General features: G+C 40.0%; 1 protein-coding gene across 1 annotated transcript in view; it reads right to left on the reverse strand.

Moving 5' to 3' along the window:
- MYO3B (myosin IIIB) overlaps positions 1-20,940 on the reverse strand; it is a 474,746-nt gene that overhangs the window by 120,776 nt on the left and 333,030 nt on the right. Inside the window, exons 28-30 of the mRNA XM_029225906.1 lie at positions 7,585-7,696; positions 6,465-6,627; positions 5,050-5,130 (exon numbers count right to left, since the gene is read on the reverse strand). Coding sequence (XP_029081739.1) covers positions 5,050-5,130; positions 6,465-6,627; positions 7,585-7,696 — 356 coding nt within the window. The remainder of the gene's footprint in view (positions 1-5,049; positions 5,131-6,464; positions 6,628-7,584; positions 7,697-20,940) is intronic.

Raw genomic sequence — 20,940 nt, forward strand, 5'->3', positions numbered from 1 at the left:
AAGTATCTACCTAATTATTTTCACCCTCAAGAAGCATGGGCCATTCTCAGTGTATATCCTCAGCTATATTTTATAATGATTTTGACTCTCTGGAGTTTTACACAACTCCCTTCCATTGAACGTTGACATAATATAGAGGACCTGATTATACAAACAGCATCCATTTGAGGGAGAGAATGTTTTTTAGCCCTCTGTATTGAAGATGGAAAATTTGAGGCCCCAAATGAAATCCTATTGCTCATCTTGGTAGTAGCTCGAACATAAAGCAGGTACTTAAACAGTAGTTGAATAAGTGAATGAAAGAAAGAAATTTCCGAATTTAAAATATAGTTGTCCTGCGCACCTAGGGGTATTTCTGGAAATCTCGTTCTAGGAAATTACTGTAACCACCTAGTCATTGCCAACCCACCAACAATGCTAAAGGAACCAGCCTTTCAAAGTTAGAAAAGACCAGGAGGAGGCCTTACCCTGAGAGAGATTGAAAAGTTCAGGCAGTTTTAAACACTAAAAACTTGGTTCCAACGTGAGGTAGGGGTCGGGTTTCTATAAGAAGTTAACCTGGAGGAGGGGCAGAGCCTGTCTGGATTCTCTGCTTGCTTTCCTCTCTGGAAGCTGCATTTAAAGCAACTCTCATTGGCTGGAGTCACATGATGCGCTGCCCAGAGGTTCCAGCTGCAGCTGGTTTAAAATGCCTGCTCACAGGCTCAAGGAAGAGGCCCCCTCAGCCTCCGCACGGTTGAGGCTGCCGCTCCAGAAAGCACTCCCCCCAAAGGGCATCAGAGGGAGAAACGGCCATAGATTTTAGTGCTGTTATCTCCTGGAGGACCGAGGAGGGGAGTAAGTAGGAAGCTGACCAGAGGACAGAGAGAAAGAGAAAATGACAATTTCCACAGCACTGAAGCAATTAGATGAAAAAGTGCTATCAACCAATGGGTTCTTCCTGCTCCAGGGGTGGCTGCGGGGGTCAGGCGGGAAGGGAGGCTGGAAAAGCCAGCTCCTCCTGGAAACACTCTTTGCAGTTCCTTCCCAGCCTCTAGGGCTCCACTGTCACCTACTTGAGGCTTTTCCCCTGTGACATGGGGAGCCCAGCACTTTGCTCTCGCTTAAAAAAAGATTTTGAATTAGAGGGGCAATTTTTTTTAAATTGTGCTTTCAAAAACTTAAAAGACTGAGACACTGTAGGTATTTTTTAAAATTCCCTGCAGGTTGTTTGTTCTGATAGTATTTACTGAGGAAGGTATGCAATTTTAGTTGACAAAATCTAGTTATATCCACTTTCTGAAACTTAAGAATTCATTTAAAAAATAATAGATTAGTTAGATGACTAATAAGGACCTACTGTATAGCACAGAGAACTCTACTCAATACTGTCGAATGACCTATATGGGAAAAGAATCTAAAAAAGAGTGGATATATGTATATGTATAACTGATTCACTTTGCTGTACACCTGAAACTAACACAACATTGTAAATCAACTGTACTCCAATAAAAATTAAAAAAAATAAACACTAGAAACTCGGGAAAAAAAACAGATTAGTGATGGGATGACATACAACTATTAGTTTTTACTTAGAATACCCCATGTATCTGAACACTAATAGGTGCTCAATTATTTTTCTGATTAAAAAAGTACATGTTTTTAATTCTTTGGTGTTTAAAGGAGTGTGTTTTCCTATGGTAAGAGCCTATTATCAGCATTAATCAATAATAAAAACACAATAAAGCATGCCACTTCTCACCAAGGTGACAATCAAAGTGGTTTCCCTCCCCGCCAAAAACAGAAACTGATAAAGGATACTTTTGCCCAGGTCCCCAGCTAGCTCTCTCCCTGCGACCCCACATCTCACAAAGGCCCTTTATTGCCGGCATAATGTTCTGCGCACAGAAAACGTGTGCGCATGTGCCAGGCGTGTTTTTCTGTTTGTTTTCTCTTCCAGCATTGCTCCCTGGCTGGTGAACAGTTTCGGGCCCACAGAGATCTCGAGACCACCAGCTCATGTATTTGAAAGGCATCTGTTTATTTTGAAAATGCAAATGTGGCCTACCTCAAAGACTGACAGGCAAGAAAAGACCCACGGAGCAAAGGGAGAGGTTTCCAATCTGGAGCCCTGTCCCTCCCTGTATCACACCCAGATCACTAGCTGTCAGAACCACTTAACAAGCTCCAGGAATCTGAGTGAAGGGCCCACAATTCAAATGAGAAGGCTCATCTCTCCCAAGACTAGCTAGGCGGACCGTTCCTCACCTGCTTCAAAGTACTGATGAGGTCACTTCCAAAAGGACCCTGGGCCTTTGAGATGGCGGCTCCTAGGCCGAGGACTGCCTGGAGGAGGGCCCTGGTGTAACAGGGACACCGGCCTCCTAACAACAGCAGCCCGGTCCTGGGGACGGATTCCTGGAGAAAGCCCGGGAAGGTTAATACCTCGACTTTGATCTCTGTCAAGGCATACCAGCAAGAATTAATTTACATTTCAGATGAAAAAGGTTGACAGCATGAAAAGGCATCTTGTTTCTGGTATGTGAATGTGCCGTAATAGATCGGGAATTCTGAAAGGAAGTTCTGAGGAAGCTAAAGGGATAAGCCGCGCGGCTGCTTTTATTGGGAAGGAGATGAAAGGAAAACAAATTTCAATATGTGCTGCTCTGTAGCAACATGTAGGCCAAATGCTTCCTAAATTTCAAGGGCTGTTCTTTTAAAACTATATAACATAGCTCAGCAACACGATTAAAAAAAAAAAAAAAAAGACTATCGGCCAGAACTTGAAATATAAACAAACACATAGCACAGAATCTAAATTTCAAATGAAATGATTTGTTGAAAAAAATAATAAATTACAGAATAACCTTAGAAAATATCCAGAAACGGTTACGTTATGATAACATCCCTAAGCCACTTCTGCAGGCTTCAAAAGTAAGAGCACCCCTATGTTTGGGGCTTGTTCTACTTGAAATGTCTTAGTGGCACGAAGAAGAGCTTGGAATGAGAGGATTATGCTTTGGGAAGAGCACACCCCGAAACGGAGACTTTGGAATGAGTTGCTTTGCTTTTTAGATCAACACATTGCCTTTGACTCTAAAGATAGGGAAAACATTCTCAAGTAAAAGTAAACTGCCCATAAAATTGCAAATGTTGTTACCCTATCTAAGTATCTTTACCACTAACACTGAACCAGCACTTCAGTTCCTGTCCATGGTGTTGGCTGAAGGGCAAAGTGATGCTGCCTGCTTTTGCTCTGGCTGAAACACTCTCCTGCCAAGAGGGCAAAGTGGCGTGAGTACCACCCTCAATGACTACATGCCCGCCTAAGTCCCTGCGGACTCAGAAGCTCCCGATGCCACTTGATAAGCAGGAACGATGGCTGCCAGGCTAAGAAGGGGGGTGCTTGCAAGGCTAAAGGAAAAAAAGAAACAACAAGAGGGAGCTCCTTAAAGAAATGTGTTCTCTGTGGTCCCATGAAACAAAAGTACCCTCCCATGGTACCTATCCCATAGGTGCTGCAGTGAAGAGATGAAATCCTGACTGTCCTGATGTGATGAGGCTGACCACTTGTCTGTTTTTATGCAGTGTTCACTTGGCAATAACACAGTGCAAACAGGGAGCCCTCTAAAGATGATTTTCAGAGAGAGAAAATTTGATTTACAATCCCACATACTTTATTTATGATCAGTGGCTCAACAATATATAAGCTCAAAGTTTATATCTGAAAATGTATGTTGGGCTTTGGGCCAAACGGCAAGATCAGTCCAGCATCCTCTCTTAATGGCGGGGGCAGGGGTGGGGAGTACTGTGTGTGTGTGTGTGCGTGTGTGTGTGCGTGTGTGCGTGTGTGTGTGTGTGTGTGTGTTGGGCAGTGGGGAGGTAGAGAAAAAAATGCACTTTGAGTTGTCTTTCTTAAGCTGCAACTAGAATTGCATCCTTCTTCCTGATGCTTTGAAGTTGTAGAGCTTAGAATTCCTAGGGGATGGTCTTAAAAGTTACCCATTTGGATTTAAATGACACCCCTTCCTCCCAGATATTTTGGTTTTGAATGAAGTCGTCAGGTCTTCACCGGGCCAGAGAGTTCCGAGGAGTGTCCCTGGAGCCAGGCTCTGGGCAGGGACCTCCTCGAAAATGTTGCAGCTGTTGTATTTAAACGTTGGCTTCATGCGTGGCAGTGTCTGAAACCCTCTCCCTCTCCCTGCTGCTGAGTCCACTGGACTGGCCACTTCTCTCTCATTCTGCCTCCGATTTCTTGTGCTCTAGGAGCTCCCGGTGTGCTCTGTGGCCTGCTTCTTCCAGAGCCTCAATTAGTCACATGCAGCTCCAAATGACAGAGGGAGCTGGGCCTCGCAGCCACCGTGGGTACTGCCATTCGCAGAAGAGCAGAATGACCTGGGAGCCAGGCACCAGAGCTCGAGGTGCTCAGGCAGCCACAAGCTGAGCCACAGTGCCCTCACCCTGTAGGGCCCAAAGGACTGCCTTAGCCACATACAGGTCTGGGTGTGGGAAACTCAGTTAGCCAGGAAAGTCCCTGAGCTGTTCCTATCTCTGTGATACCAAGAGACTGGTCAAGCATATAATCAGAGAATTCCAAGGTTGGAAGACGTCTTTTAGACCCTTTTAGGCAATGCTCTTGTTCACAGACGAGGGATGGGTGACTCCAAGAGGGAAAGGGATTTGTTCAGTTGGCAGTATGCAAAGTGGAATCTATCCAAACTGCCTGTGAACGAATTCTCGCTCTGTCACTGACTAGCTGTATGATCATGGACAAGTTACTTCACTTCTCTGTGCCTCATTTTCCCTCTCTTGTATTCCATAAAATCTGGAATACAAGGGTACCTACTTGGAGCATCCTTAGCCAAGTATGGCATGCAGCCAATTCTCACAATTATCACATGGGGGTGTGTGTGTGTGCATCAGAACAAGCACTAGAACCCTCCCTCACTAGAACTCTTGACTCCTATTCCAGTGCTCCTGAATTATTAACATTTCAGCTTTTTGAAACTCATATGAACTTAATCACAGAATATTTCCAAGTGGACACTATGAAAATGATGTTTTAATTACCTGCTTGAATATGAACAGCAGACTCTCTCCTTCTGTTGCTTATTTTCTTAAATTTCCTCCGAGCATCATATCCTCTCCAGGCTAAAAATATAAAACCATGTGCTAGGAATGACATTAATTTAAGAATGTGCCAGAGAATTGATATAAGCTGTTTTCCCTCCAATCTATTACCCCTCTCCTCCTCCCTCCTACTTTCTCACTGAACAAAATAAGCAGAGCTACGTGAGTGATGGTGGGGAAGAGGGGCCTCTCTGTACTCTCAGCTTGGCCTCCAAGATGCTTCTTGATAAGGAGTTATTTTGGTTCAGGCAGTGAGTTTCCAGAACCCTCTGGATTCCACTTATGAATCACTTGGGACCCCTATCTAGGTGAGGTGGGTCCCTGTCATTCCAATCCATGGAGGAAGCTCTGTCTTCAGGACTTGGGGGGTGGGAGAGGACTGGAATAGCCCAACCCACTCCATATTTTTTATTGGGAGGAAGGAATAAACATGAAAGTTGAAGGAGAGAAAAATAAATAATAATGATTAGTAGCATCACAGTTACATTTGGTGAGGGACGACTATGTGCAGAACTGTGCTCAGGGAGGGAATGCATGTGATAGGAAGGGAAAAGGCATGGGAAATGGATGCAGAAACGAAGAGAAAGGAAAAGGGAACCTGGGGGCAGGGGGCAGGGTGTTAAGTTCTTCAGACAGAGAACCAGGGCATTGAGCCGCTACCAGGAGCATGACCAGCTCTCCTTTTTGTTCTCGCCCTGAGCACCACAGCTCTCCAGTCGCTGAGTGAGGTCATGAAGTCCGGAGGGGACATTATGATACTGGGTTATGAGAACACAAAGGAATTCATCTACTGTGTTCAAGACCTGGGACTTTCACAACCACTCGAGATAGCACAGGAACTCAAATGCTGTTTGTAGCACAAATGACACACGTGTATGTAAAGAGGCACTGACTGGGCTGGGCGTATGACAGAGCCTTAGTGATTTGTTCCCTTGGTTTACAAGCTCTGTCTGGGGTAGAAAAGCCTCATGCACGTGGCAGTAGCAATTCTGATGTTGAAAACCTGGTAATGGACCTGAAGTGTATATGATGCGGTTAATCTGGGAGCTGAGGCACACGTCTGTGTGATTTGGATATTACATCCATCCACTGCTACCGCCTCTATCTTGCCTCAGGTAGGGATGGCTTGTTTGCTTACCTGGAGGTTAGGGACCATGGTGGTCTTGCTCACGGCTATATCCCCAGGACCTAGCACAAGGTTTGGCCTGCAGTAGATACTCGATAAATATTTGCTGAAGCCAGGAAGAAAGGAAAGAAGAAGGAAGGAACGGAGGGAGAAGAAGGAACCACCAAGAAGAGCAATAGGAGAGTGGCCTCAAGTACTTAATGAAATGCCAAGATTCAGGACCGTTTACCTGACTGGATGGCAACGGCCCCCTTCTCTCTCTTGTCTCTGACTCTTTTGTATCTCCTGGCTCCAAGCCACCCCTTGACATAGGCCTGCAGCACAGCCACTCTGCCTATGACTTCCCGCAGTAGCAAATTTAACTGCTCAACATGGTAATACTTGAGAAAAACCTGAAATGAGACATCAGTTTTAGCATTACGTGTGGGCTCCCAAACAGAAATTCACTCTGCTCCAACATATTCTTAATGTAAATATTAAAAGCATCATCTAAATAAAGTTTACAGTGACTTGATCTATGCTAACATTACTGACTTCTTGGAAGCAAATACAATTCCCCTTCTAAGGTTGAGCCTATGTGGGACTATTTTTTTTGTTTTTTTAATGTGGGACTATTGATATAAACAGACGATGAAGTTAAGAGGGTTTTGGGAGATCCTAAATGTTCTCTAGGCCAGCCTCAGTTTTGCCATGAGTTCCATTTTCTCAGCTTGATCTCTTTCTCCACAGCTCTGATGGAGGTGCTAACCAACAAAACTGACCCTCGGCCAACAGAAGTTCAGAGGGATTGGGGCCTGGATGACCCACAGTGATCTAATTATTTCTGCTGAGGGGCAGCAGTGTTGCCATCCACACTCAGGCGAAGGCTGGCTTTGTAGGGCAATTCAGAACGGACCATAAAAACCTGGGAGCCTGCAGGGACATGATGTTCCCCTGAATGAAAAGCTAGACATGATGAGACTACTAATCGGAGTGGGCAGGAAATATCACGAGTCTAAAAAAATGCACAAAACTATAAAAGATACTCATTGTCATTCGTATAATTTGTGTATTTGCCTGCGGTGCTGGAATAAGCAGCATTGAAAAAGGGACATTTAAAAATGAGCTCAAAGATCTCATTCTAGAAATGCTAAATGGTTCTCACTACATGCAGAACAGGAGGCAAACTCTCCTCCTCTGGTCACTGAGGTCCTGGGACTCCTGACCCAAGACCGGCAAAAATCACTGTTAGCTTGGGGTCTTGTCTGCTAAGCTACACAATTTACAGAGCTATTCAAATCACTGATAAGAGACAAAGGTTCACAGCAGAGCAACTCGAGTGACAATCTAAACAACAAAGAAAGAACTACCTTTGTTTTTCCCAGCAGCCAGTGATCTAATCTGGACTTTTCCAAGATAGTGACACAGCTCTCTTTGCTAGCAAGAGGTGTTTGATGTGCTCTGAATGCCAAATAATAATACCTACAAAATAAAAGAGTGAAATAAAGCATTTTTAGTCACCATTTGATTCAGTATAGTAGAATTACTCTGGGCCCATTGACATATCTTGTTTTTTAATATCAAATATTTCTTGAGCATCAATAATAGTGTACTAGGTAGTGGAATATATACAATTCATGCTTATTGGCTCTTACCTACTTTCATATTTTCTGCTATGTGTATTTTCCTTTTAATATTGCTTTGTAATTCATATTCAATACATACTTGGCATCTTCTGCATGCAAAATCAAAGTATCTAATCCTTTAAAAAACTGAAATTTAGACAGCTCTCCTAGTAAAAGTCATCATTTTAAATGTTAGTATTACTATTATAAAAATAATTTGTCATCTCATTGTATAAAATTTGACTCTGCTTTGAAAATCCCACCTGAAGCAATATGTAGATAGCAAAAATGATCATAGCCTAATATGACTAATTTTGTCTGTTAAGCTACATGTCTCTCTCAAGGTAAAAAGTTGGCGTGTTTTCTTGAGGCAATCACCAAAACCACATTTGTCTTCCTAAATTACTCATTTTAATGAAATTCCATACTTCCAGATGAAAGAGTTTCTGGGTAGATTCAAAGAACACCACCAAAAGTGTTTTTCTCTCCTTTTCTTTCTTCTCCATATATATATATATATATATATATATATATATATGTGTGTGTGTGTGTGTATGTGTGTGTGTATATGTCCATATATATATGTCTATGTCTATGTCTATGCATATATATGTATACAATGTTGAATACATCCTTTAGAAAACTTTACCTTAGTCTTTCTTTTAAAAACTTTTAAGGATCTTTCCTCTGCTCTTTGCTGCCATCTATAATTAAATTCAACTGCTTGGAAGTTTAAAAATAAACTTAATTTCCTTGTCAGAGGATTTTCCTGTCATTCCTCAGAAAGGGTGATCTGTTTAGAATTGCTTTAAAATATAGAGTTGTTTTTACTTTTTAAGAAAATCACCAAAACATAAAATATGTCCTTTCCTCCTGCCAAATATTCCCACGTCTTTCTGTTTATGGAAAAATAAACACACCCGATTAACACTTGAGCCATTTAAATTTATCTTAGTGCTACAAGACTGTTTCACAAGTTAGGATTGAATGCTGAATTTGCTGAAAACATTTGCATTCAGAGATCCTGGAAATGATTCTAAGGCTCTGGGTCTCTGTTTCCACCTTTGAGGAGGAGGCGCAGTGCTCTCTCAGAGGCCCTGAATGGTGGCCAGGACCACACTAGGTCATTTGGCCAAGCCCAGGAATCTGCTCGCAGCAGTTGTCTTCTGGAGCTAAGCCGGAGGAGGGACAGCCAGGAGTCAGGCTTAGGTCTGGGCAGTTCGTGGCATCAGCACAATTCTTCAGCCTAGTTTCTTCAGTCTAGTTTCTCCAGGACTGTAGTTTCAGTCATGGCTTCTTGGATTTGGATTTGACCAAAGCAAAAAGATTGTGTCCTAGAGTGCATGGGGTTGGTGGGAATAGATGGCAAATCTATAGGGGTGAATGTCTTCGGAAAGCTGAAGTGTAGATAGCTTAAGATGTAAAAGTCAGTGGTAACACCAGGACTTCCTACTCTCTTTCCTTTAGGCCTGGCCATTTAGAACATGGGCTCACTTGGCTTTAATCAGCCAGGCTTGCTCAGGATGACTGCTCAACACTACTGGTGATGAAGTATTTGGAGAGAATCTAACGAATGACCAGCACTGTGCAAGATATAAGAAGACTGCAAGATATGTTCTAGCTCTCCATTCAAGTATTTATACTTGTTTTTTGAGCAACCGTGGATGCTTCTTAGCAATTTCTAATTTCTAAATAAGCAGAATGTATCTTGAACTAACATAAATACTAGAAATTAACTTTGATTTTTGACTCTTCAACCCAAATCTTTTAATTTATTATGGTGATAACATTCATATCTGGCTTAGTTCAGAAAGAGATGGATAACAGTTATCGCAAAGATGTGAAGGTTTCAAAAACTATTGAGGAAACATGTAAGTGATATGCTTACAGGAATCATGTCAGAGAAAATACACTGTGTTTCCTCCACAGAGTAATGCTGTATTCTAGCAGATACCATGGCGGGGGGTGTGGGTGTGGGAGGAATTTGGCTGAGCTTCTGTGTGCTTCAATATAAGGGCAAAATTGAATGGCACCAAGATAAAAGATCTGCCAGCAAGGGGACATCTTTTGGAGAAGATCCATTCCACCCCCTTCTTGAAGCAGCTTGATGAGTTAAACAAGCAGGAGATATGCAACAGCAAAATAATACATGTAAAGATTTGTCTTGAGGGTCTGGGCACTTGAGAGCATTGTAAAGACCAGTTCTGCTCTGAGCTGTCTCTGGTGGGTAGAATTCATCTCTCAGATTGGAGTTTGAGCCCTGAGTTAAGAATGAGAAAGTCTCTGTTTCTAACCGTAGGTAACTCACTTACCTCTCTGTACTTGAATTCTCATAGGTGGCAATGGGAACCAAATAAGTGGTTCTTAACTCTTTTTTTTTGATGTGGGGGCAAGACTCTGTGAAAATCTGGTAAAAGCTATACACATTCTTTCTTAGAAAGACGCTCTTGACACAACACATTGCATACAATGCCAAGGAGTCCACATAGCTCCTGTTGGCCCTCCAAGGACCTAAGAGCTCTTCTCTCCTTCAGAACTCTATGGCAAGTGTTAAATTTCCCAAGGCCTCATCTTTTTTTAAGAATTATTTTTTTTAATTATTATTATTATTTTGGCCATGCTGTGTGGCTTGTGGGATCTTAGTTCCCCAACCAGGGATTGAACCCAGGCCCACTGCAGTGAAAGCACGGAGTCCTAACCACTGGACTGCCAGGGAATTCCCACATTATTGTTTATTAATAAAACACAATTCTGTTCTTGATCTGGTGGTAGATGTGGGTAGTGTGTTCATTTTGTAATCATCCATTGACTGGGTAAGGCCTCATCTTATTAAATCACATAAGCTATTAAAATAGTAAATATCCAGTTGAAAAATATCTCTATTCAAAATGTTATTTAATTTTCTGCCTAAAATGCCTTGTTGTATGGAATGCAGACTTTTCAAGGAAAAGTTTTAAAATACAACAGGCAAAGCGGTTTGTAAAGTGCTAGTAAAAGCAATAGGCAACTAGAGACACATCCTTCTTCACTTAAACGCTAGAATCATAAACTGGAAGGATCTGTATGATCCTAGGGTATACTAGTTTTCTACTGCTACATAACAAATTTAATGGCCTAAAAAGTAGACGTTTATCATCTCATAGTTTGTGAGGGTCAGGAATTTAGGAGCAGCTTATCTGGCAATTCTGGCTCAGGGTCTTTCATGAGATTACAGTCAAGATGTCGGCCAAGGGTGCAGTCATCTAAAGGCTTGACTAAGGCTGGAGGATCTATTTTCAAGATGGTGCAGCCACAAGGCTAAGGGTAGAAAGCCTTAGTTCCTTACTGGCTATTGTCAGGATGCCTCTCAGTTCCTTGGCACATGGGCCTCTCCAGAGGACTGTTTGAGTTATCTTCATAACATAGAACATGGTTTCCACCAGAACAAGGGATCCCAGAGAGACAGCAAGAAGGAATTTGCAATGCCATTTATGACCGAGGCTTAGAAGTGATACATCATCACTTCTTCCATATTCTTCTATTCATTAGAAGCAAGTCACTAAGTCCAGACTGCGTACAATGAGAGAGAATTTAAGTTCTACCTCTTAAAGGGAGGAGTATCAAGTGATATGTGGACATATCTTTAAACCACCAGAAAGAATCTCTCTAGATCATCAAGTCTTACCAAAAAATGCACAATATAAAGATAAAATAAGTTAAAAGTAAAAGAAGAAGATATACCATGCTAACACCAGTCAAATTAAAACTGCACTGGCTATATTAATACCAAACAAAGTAGATTTCAGAGCAAAAATATATTACCAGGGATAAAGAAGTTTATTTCATAGTGATAAAGAGTCAATTCAACAGAAGAACCTAAAAATTTGAAGCATTTTTGCACTTAAAAAAAAGCTTGAAAATACATGAACCTAAAAGTGTTAATATTGCAAAGAGAAATAAACAAATACACAATTACAGTCAGAGAATTCAATACCCTCTTCCAATAATTGATAGAACAAGTAGGCAAAAAAAAAAAAAAAATCATCAAGCATATAGAAGGTATGAACAACCAACTTAACCTAATGGACATTTCTAGAAAATTCCAGCCAACAATACCAGAATACATATTCTTTTCAATTACATATGAAACATTTACCGCAATAGGCCATATTCTGGGCCATAAAACATGACTTAATAAATTAAAAATATTCAAGTCACGCAAGGTATGTTGTCTGACCAGAGTGGAATTAGATTAGAAATTAACAAGAAGGTATCTGGAAAATTGCCAAATATTTATGAACCAACTTCTAAATAAGCCATATAACAAAGAAGAAATCAAAAGAGAAATTGAAAAAAAAAAAGAGAAATTGAATTTGATCCAATGAAAATGAAAACACAACCTGTCAAAATTTGTGGGAGATTGCTAACTAAAGTAGTACTTAGAAATGTATACCATGAAACACCTATAATAGAAAAAAAGAATGGTCTCAAATACATGATCTCAACCGCCACCATAAATTGGGGAAAAAAAGAGCAAATTAAACCCAAAGTAAGCAGAAGAAAGGAAATAATAAAGATCATAGTGAAAAATCATTGAAATAGAAAAGAGACAATGAATGAAATTAAAAGCTGTTCTTTGAGAAGGTTAATAAAATTGATAAGCCTCTAGCCATACAGATCAGGAAAAGGAAAGGAAAGGGAAGGGAAGGGAAGGGAAAGGAAGGGAAGAAAAGAAAACAAAGGTATGAGATTAGTGATATTCTATAGATTCTATGGATATTAGAAGTATAAGGGAATATTACAAACAACTTTATGCCATGTTAACAAGCTAGAAGAGAAAAAGCATATTATCTTAATAAATGAGGGAAAGGATTTGACAAAATCCAATATCCAACACTGTTTTTTAAAAAACAAAAATTTTCAATAGGCTCATACTAAAAGGGGATTTCCTCAACCTGAAAAAATAAACTATCTATGACGAACCTACAGCTAACACCATATTCAATGGTGGAAGCCTGAATGCTATCCCCCTAAGCTTAGGAACAAGTCATGTAGGCATACTATCACCACTTCTATTCAACACTGAAGAGGTTCTAGCCAGCGCAAACAAGAAATAAAAAGCATCTATATAAGAATGGAATAAGTAGAATTGTCTTAATTTGATGACGACACAATTGTCTGTGTAGAAAACCCAATGAAATCTACAAAACAAAAAATACCCCTACCAGAACTAATAAGTGAATTTACTAATATTATAGGTTAAAGATCAATATACAAAAATTATTGTATTTCTATATACTAGCAACAAACAATTGAAAATTGAAATTGAAAAAACAATATTATTTATAACATTTTAAAATGCAAAATACATAGGGATAAATCTGACAATAAATACACAAGACCTGTGCACTGAAAATTATAAAACATTGGTTAAGAAAAATGAAAGAAGACCTAAATAGATGGAGAGAGATACTACGTTTCTGGGTCAGAAGAATTAACATTGCTAATATTTGAGTAAAGCAGGTTACCCTCCATAATGCAGTGAACCTCAACGAAGCAGTTGAAAGCCTTAAGAGAAAAGTCTACGGTCCCTGAAAAGAAAGGAATTTTATCACCACACTGCCTTTGGACACAAGACTACAACATCAACTCCTGCTGGAATTTCCAGTCTCACAGCCTTCCCTGCAGATTTCTGACTTGCCAGCCTCCACAATCACATGAGCCAATTCCTTAAAATAAATCAATTTCTCTGAGAGCGAGAGAGAACGAAAGAGAGAGAGAGAGATCTACATCTATACCTATATCTGTACATATAAATACATACACACACACACATCCTATTGGTCCATTTCTCTGGAGAACCCTAATACAGTTCCAGTTCCCCTTTGCTGTTATTTAAGCACAGAGTAAAGACAGAGCCAACTCTGGTGATAAACTGCTTACAATGTCACTAATGGTAGAGGCAAGTCTTGTGCAAAACCATGAGTTTGTAGAAGGTTGTTTTTTGATAACTTCCTTTCCTCTCTCTCACTTCTCCCTTTGTCACTGAACTTCCCAAGTTTCCCACAGATGTTGGGTTTGTGTACTGTACACTGGGGGTCCAGGACATCCAAATCCAGCTGTTCCTCCTCATGTTTTCACAAACAGATCTTCCCTGTCCTATGTCAAAACTCTCTGTGCCTGGGCATTGTTGCAGGGCCATCTGTGCAGGGGATTAGCTGGCTCATCTAATAAACATTTGGATCCTGAAGGGAATTTAGAGTCATCAATAAAAATTCTTACTTTGTTTAGAGGAGAAAGCCTGAGAGAAAGCCAGAGAGCCAGAGCAACTGGCTCAAGGTCACAAACTTAGTAAGAAGAGCTGAGACTTCCCCAGGTCTTCTAATCCCAAATTCAGGCCTCTTTACACTCATCAAACCTACGTCTACTCTTAGCTCTTAGTGTATACACCTGATGTATTGTGTATACTGGGTAGTATCTTTGACTCTCTAACAGGTACCTTTGATCCTCCAGCAATTTCCAGCTAACTGGAGTGTCTACAGTGATCTGGAATATTGGGCTTTTGACTTAGGAGAAGTGTTGATTTCCTACATCTGAACGTCAGCTGTCAGGCCCTCCTTGACACATGTGTGAGAGATCCAAACAATACTCTACTTGCACTAGTGTATCAGTAAGGTGTTGGTGTTTCAATGGAAAACAACAGACATTGTCTTTAGCGTACCCTCCAGGGTTATCAGATTCTAGCCCCATTCATCTTCTTTGAGCTATTTTGCAATTCTTTCTAAATTGTAGGTGACTGATAGATACATAAATTCTGTCCATTCTGGTGATGATTTTAATCGACTTCCTCTCCACTGTGGAAAAATCAGTTTTGTCTCTATTCACAATTCATCTCAACATTCCTTTACTTCATATAAGCCTCTGCTAGTTTGACTTTTCCTTTGAACCAATTATTACATCTGCTTGGTTCCCTCATATCATTTGAATAAATTAAATTCCTTAAACACATTCATCTTTACATCTGTATGTAAGTCATGATTTTACCTTCTTCTGAAAATTATCTTTAAACAAGAGAAAGAAAGAAATTGAAAAATTCAGGCTATGGAGGTTTGACCCAAAGGAGCACAAACACATGGGCAGGTGGAAGCAGGAAGTCCTCACACTTAGGTAGACCCAGTGCTACCAAGCAGTCTAAAAGTCTAGTGTGCTCAGAAACACTGCCACTCTTCTACTTATAACCTTTGAAGTGGAAATATTGGTTAGTGTAATATGTTCATGTCAGAGTTTACCAAAAAAGTTAAGCTGTTTTCCAAAGTGATCATGCCAATTTATAGCTTCACCAGTGGAGTATGAGAGTCCTGCTTCCCTCTATCCATGGCAACCCTAGGAATTGTCAGACACACCGATTACTGCCAAAATAGGTGTAAAGTGGTATTTAATTGTGGTTTTAATTTGCATTTCCTTAATTAGATGTGGCTGAACTTCCCTTTTGTTTTCAGCAAAGTCTGACAACGACGTCCTCCGACAATGGACAATATATAGTACAATGAATTTAATTCCTCTATTTTTTCCTAATGATTACCCATACTCCTGGAAGGGGAAAGGAAAAGAAGAGAGAGAGAACTAAGAGTTATTTACTTTAGGTAAAAATTGTATTAGCATTGGAGATTGCTTACATTTTTGTAATGCCTGACATTTTAAATTTGTGCCTCTTATCTTAGTTATTCTGCTCCTGCATTTTTATGTTGTTTGGGAAGGATCTGCCTCCTTTAAAGATGTTTTTGAAATCCCAACCTATAATGAATGAGCTCTGCTTTGATTCATCCCTCCAGTTTGAGTTTTGCACTCAAACACATGCAAAACATCTATACCTCTAAATGGAGATGTGCAAGGACCTAAGTCAATAGTGAGACTTTTAAAAAAAGGTTAATTATACATTTTTATTTTCCTTTTTTTAAAAAAGAAAACAACAACCTTAAGCAAATAACTTCTTTTAGGATGGATCATTCATTCTGTACAGTTTTAGGGCTCTGATATAACCATGCTGTTCCCATTCATCACTTTCTAAATTAAATTGACTTTTCATCCCCACTCTACTCATTTGTTTATTAAATAAAACTTCATTTAGGACCTATTAATGTGCCAGATACTGATGGAAGTGCTGGAATGACATGAGTGAGCAAGGCAGACAATTTCCCCACCCTCATAAAGCTTACATTCTAGTGGCAGAGACAAACGTTAAACAAGTACATAAAGGACATCATGTTGAGTAGGGACAAGTGCTATGAAGAATAACAAATCAGGGTAGAGGGGGTTAATGAGTATATTTGGGGGTGTATTTTGGCAGGCAGCCTTTACCAGCTGGGATGGTGAGGGAACTCAAGCCACATTATCTGAGAACTGGTGAAGACATTGAGGTCATTGAACTTAAGAGACAAAAATACTTAACAGGGTCTTGTACGGGAGGGGAAAGTTTTCTTTGACTCTCTTAGGGTCCTTCCCTGTCTGGGTCTGAGAATTAGACTTTCACAGACATATTTACAGAAGAAAAGCACACAAATTTATTCAATATAAGTTTTATGTGACACAGAAGCCTTCATAAGGAAATGAAGACCCAAAGAAATGATTAAACTTGAGTGTTTTTATACTAGGTGTGACGAAGGGTAGAGAGCTGTGGAAATGTGAGATAAACAAGGAGTTTGAGCTAAGTATAGTAAACTGGGGGAAACTGAACAAGGCCTGTTTGTTCAGATTCCTCTCTGTGTCCCTTTGTCTTCAGAGATAAGGATGCTCCTTTCCTCTAGGTGTACGGAGGGCACCATTCACAAGACAGTTTGTTTTTTTTTTTACAGGTACTCAAATATGTCTCAAATTTTAATAAGATCCTCCATACATACATTTACTTACTACTGAAAATTGAAATAGCACATCAAAAATTTTTATTACAATTCAAATTTTTGAAAACCAGAAAATTTAGTTAATACACCTTGCTCTAATTATGCTCTAGCCAAACTACCCAATGTTTTCTTTACATTCCTTCCACACAAGTTAATTTGTTTCAAATTCTTGATATTGGATTTCATCTGACCTCAGGCTTCTAAAACAGGCAATACTTGAGACCTATTAGTGCTTCTTTGTCTCAAATCAAGAAGTGGAACTAAAGTATATTCAAGTTATTCAAATGCAAACTATCAATATATAGATTCCTTATAAGTTACCTGGATCAAGACAGAAAAGAGATGCAAGAAAGAAACACATCACAGAACTTATAGGTTATCAAAATATTGGTACAAAGTCTCTCCTAGAGTAGCTTTCCCAAGCTGCTTCATAATGATCCTAAAATTATTAGCAAGGAAAAAACAGTACACGAATAAAATTTATGGCTCAATCGACTCTGTGTCATAATTATTCTCCGTGATAGTATCCTCAGAAGGATCTCTATGATACACGCAATAATGACAGCTACATCTAAATCTTTCCATGTTTGACTAAGTCTCAACTTCCTTCTGCCAAGGTTCTCTTTGAGTCAGAGGAAATTGGTTGTCCTAGTGGTATTTAATAACTTGAATCATCCTTTCTATCCTTTCTTCCCAAGCAGTTAACAATGTCCTCACTCCTCTCCTCCTATAGAGTATGCCTTCACCAAGTCTCTGTCCACCCTGTTGAGGTGGATATTCTGGTAGAAGGGAAGGGAATTTGGTACTAGGGTTGAGAGTCAAGTTATGAAGGTTCTTTATTAACACTTCAGAGACAGGTTGAGAGGCAGCTGGAACTTCCTGGGAATTTTCTTCGATGGACATCTGAGGAGACTCCAGGGTTCAGGTTGGGTTAAACTCTGATGAGTTCATTGGAAGTCTAGTCACAGCTTGAAGTTCCTTTGGGTTCCAGAGAAAGGTGATGCTTAAGACTCTCAAACTGCTACAAAGTAACAAGGAAGAACTATAGATCCGAGAAAGAGTGAGAAAAATCCAAACTCCGACTAACTGTGGTGAGAGAAAAATCTCACAAAGGACAGTTTTATGGCCTGCTTCATGGAAGGTCAGAAAGTCCTTCCTACACACGTCATTTCTCAAATTCCTTCAGTTTGAAATATTCAATATGCCAAGGTGTCATATTCTGGGGTAGTGTGTCCTGAACATAGTTAGTCTCTTAAACTGTCATGTGCAGACCACTTGCATCAGATCCACCTGGAGATTTCATAAAAGATGTGGATTCCTGGGTCACACTCCAGATACAGAATCAGAATCTCTGTGGTCAGGGCTCAAGAATCTATATTTTAACAAGCTCCTGTGGTGATTTTGATGCACTGTAGAGTTTGAGAACCACTGACTGAGGGGAACATAATAGCTGACTGCCATCAAGTGGAGAAGGGAGCTGATTTGTTGTCTGAAGCCCAGAGGGTAGAACTGGGATGAATGTATAGGAGTTTCTGAAGGTTGGTTTTGGTCAAGGTTAGGAAGGACTTGGCTGTGATCAAACATCTGAAACATGGAATGAGCTGCCTCAGGAGCCGGAGAGTAAATTCTTAGACTCAGAGCTGTTCAATAGGAATCAGACTGACAAGGTCAAGCAGGTTGCCAAAGAAATTCTAGTTTTAGCTAGGTAGTTGAATTGGATGACCTTTTAAGATTCCTTCCAACAAAGATGCCATGCTGACATGTCCCTTGGCCTAAATAATTACTTCTGTGATTTTAAAACTGATGTTTATCATTAACCCAGTTATCATTAACCCAGTACTGTTACTATCACAAATCTTGGGTGATTGTTATTACATTCGGGTAAGTTGGAAGTCTCCTACAGGTTGTTATTACATTTGGGTAAGTTGGAAGTCTCCTACAGCAGCATCACCTGGAAACTTGCACAGACACCGCCCTGCTGAATCAGAGACTCTGAGGGCAGGGCTCAGCAATCTGTGTTTGAACAGATTAGCCCCCCAGGATAGTCTCATGTGTGAGAAAGTTGAAAAACCACTGTCTTAGACAGACGGAATCCCACAGAAGTGAAGTGACTTGTCTACAGTGATCCAGTCTATCTCAGGAAAGAAACTGGCTCCCATGTCTCTCTGTCATCCTTTTTCTTTGTTAGGTCCAAATGACTTTCTGGAGCACATCATTTTCCCTTGGAAAGGGCAACTGTTCAAAATCTACCCTCAAGAAATTCTCACACATGTTTAATATTTAGGATTGTTTATTGAGCCTTGCGGGCAAACAGTTGGACACAATGTCAATATCCACCAGGAGAGGGATGGCTAAATAAATATCACAGGTTTCAATGAGGGAGTTAAAAGGAATCTGTTACAGCTATGGAACAACATGGATTTATCTCTAATACATATTGTTAAATAGGAAAGCAAGTTGCCAAATGGTATAAAATGTGTGATTCAAGCTGAAAATTTAGGGGTTTTTCCCTTTCTCAATCTCTCTCTCTCTCTCTCTCTCTCTCTCTCGCTCTCTCTCTCTCTCTCTCTCTCTCCCCCGCTGTGTGTGTGTGTCTGTATTCTGAAAGGATAAAACTACCCCAAAAATAATAGTGGATACTCTAGAGAGGGGCCGTGATGGGGATGCTGGGAAATGGAATTAGGGATGCAGAAAGAAAGACTTTAGCCTAACATATAATATTTTAAAATTTTAGAGGAAATGGTATTCATACATTATTTTTGCAATTTGAAAATTAATTTCAAACATTAAGTAAAAATTGTTATGGTTTAATTACGATGGGCCCAAATCCTGGTCAAAGAATCCTGTATACTAGTTTGATTAATATCTCCTGCATCGAAGTAGAAATATCCCCAATCGTGTGAAGAGTAGCAATCCTTTCCCTATTTAAAAATATCCCTTGAGGGACCCTATATCTGTATCAGTGACCACCCAGATTGTCTACTCAGACACCTGAAATACAGGACAATTATCTGAACAATTAAATCCATATAAATAATTTTCTCTGATGTAGATAATGGAGGGAACTGAGCTATTTTGGCTTGGATAATTTGATAATTACCACCAATTGCCCATTTCCCTTCAGTGTGTATAAAAATCCAGATTTAGTTTATTAACTTCTTTCTCATATTTACCATAGGGCCTTTTATTTTAATTTTTTTTTCCCTTCATGTTTGGCCTTTAATAAAGACAGAACAGCTGGCCACCATCTGCTACCAAAAAAAAAAAAGTCATTATATCCGTTATATCCTTAAGAAGACTCTTCAAATTTGGACCTTGGGATAAAAAGTCACGTTGATCTATGCTATTAGATTGTGGAAGTCCTGAGATTGTAAATTCTAATTCCGTAGTGCTCACTACAGCACTTGGCACACACAATAGGTGCTTAATAAATGTTTCTGATGCTGTTGCTGCCTCCTCATATGCTCTAAATGGGAGACTTTCTGAAGCAGAAAAACAGAATTAGAGATTTGAGGCGAGTTTATTCACAAATTAATTTGTAATAGAAAGTTAAGCTTTAAACTGATCATTCTATTTCACAACTAGTAAAATTATGAATGTATTTTTTTCTGCCTGAATTCTGCAGATTGATTTTGCAATGAATATTTGGATGTGTTCAACTGTGTCATTTATGTATTTTGAGGATGGGCTATGAAATCAGATTGACTCTCATTTCATATCCTGAGTCTACTACAGACTATCTGTGTGACTTTAACCAGTTTCCTCATTTGTAAAAGTGGAATAATTTTATCTATTTGGGGGTCTAGTGCCAGTAGTAAGTGAGATGTATATGTAAAGCACTAACATGAAGCCTGCCTTAAGCAGATGGTCAATAAATGCTCTTCTCTCCTTTCTTTTCCTTTCTTTGACAAAAATTTATTTTTCTCTTCCCCAACCCAAACGTCTATGAAAAAGCAGCTAGCAATTTTTCCTCTGAGTCATCCATCCCTAAACCATGGTTTTCAGGGTTGGGCAGCTATGCACTGTAAAGTGAATAGAACATGCTAGAAAAGGAATGACTAAGAGGTCAACTGTGGGTCAGCTGATGGACTGGGCAGCGGTTTCTTAGAGCACCATATTGGAGGGAATTCCAAAGCCCCATCTGGGCTCTGGAGGAAATGTGCCTTGACTGAGGAGCCAGGTCTACAGCTGGGGCTGGAGAGCAAAGTGGCGCCCATTTGCCATC

This window comes from Monodon monoceros, unplaced genomic scaffold (assembly GCF_005190385.1).
Source record: "Monodon monoceros isolate NGI ecotype Baffin Bay Population unplaced genomic scaffold, NGI_Narwhal_1 Super_Scaffold_16, whole genome shotgun sequence".
In the NCBI taxonomy this organism is placed as follows: domain Eukaryota; kingdom Metazoa; phylum Chordata; class Mammalia; order Artiodactyla; family Monodontidae; genus Monodon; species Monodon monoceros.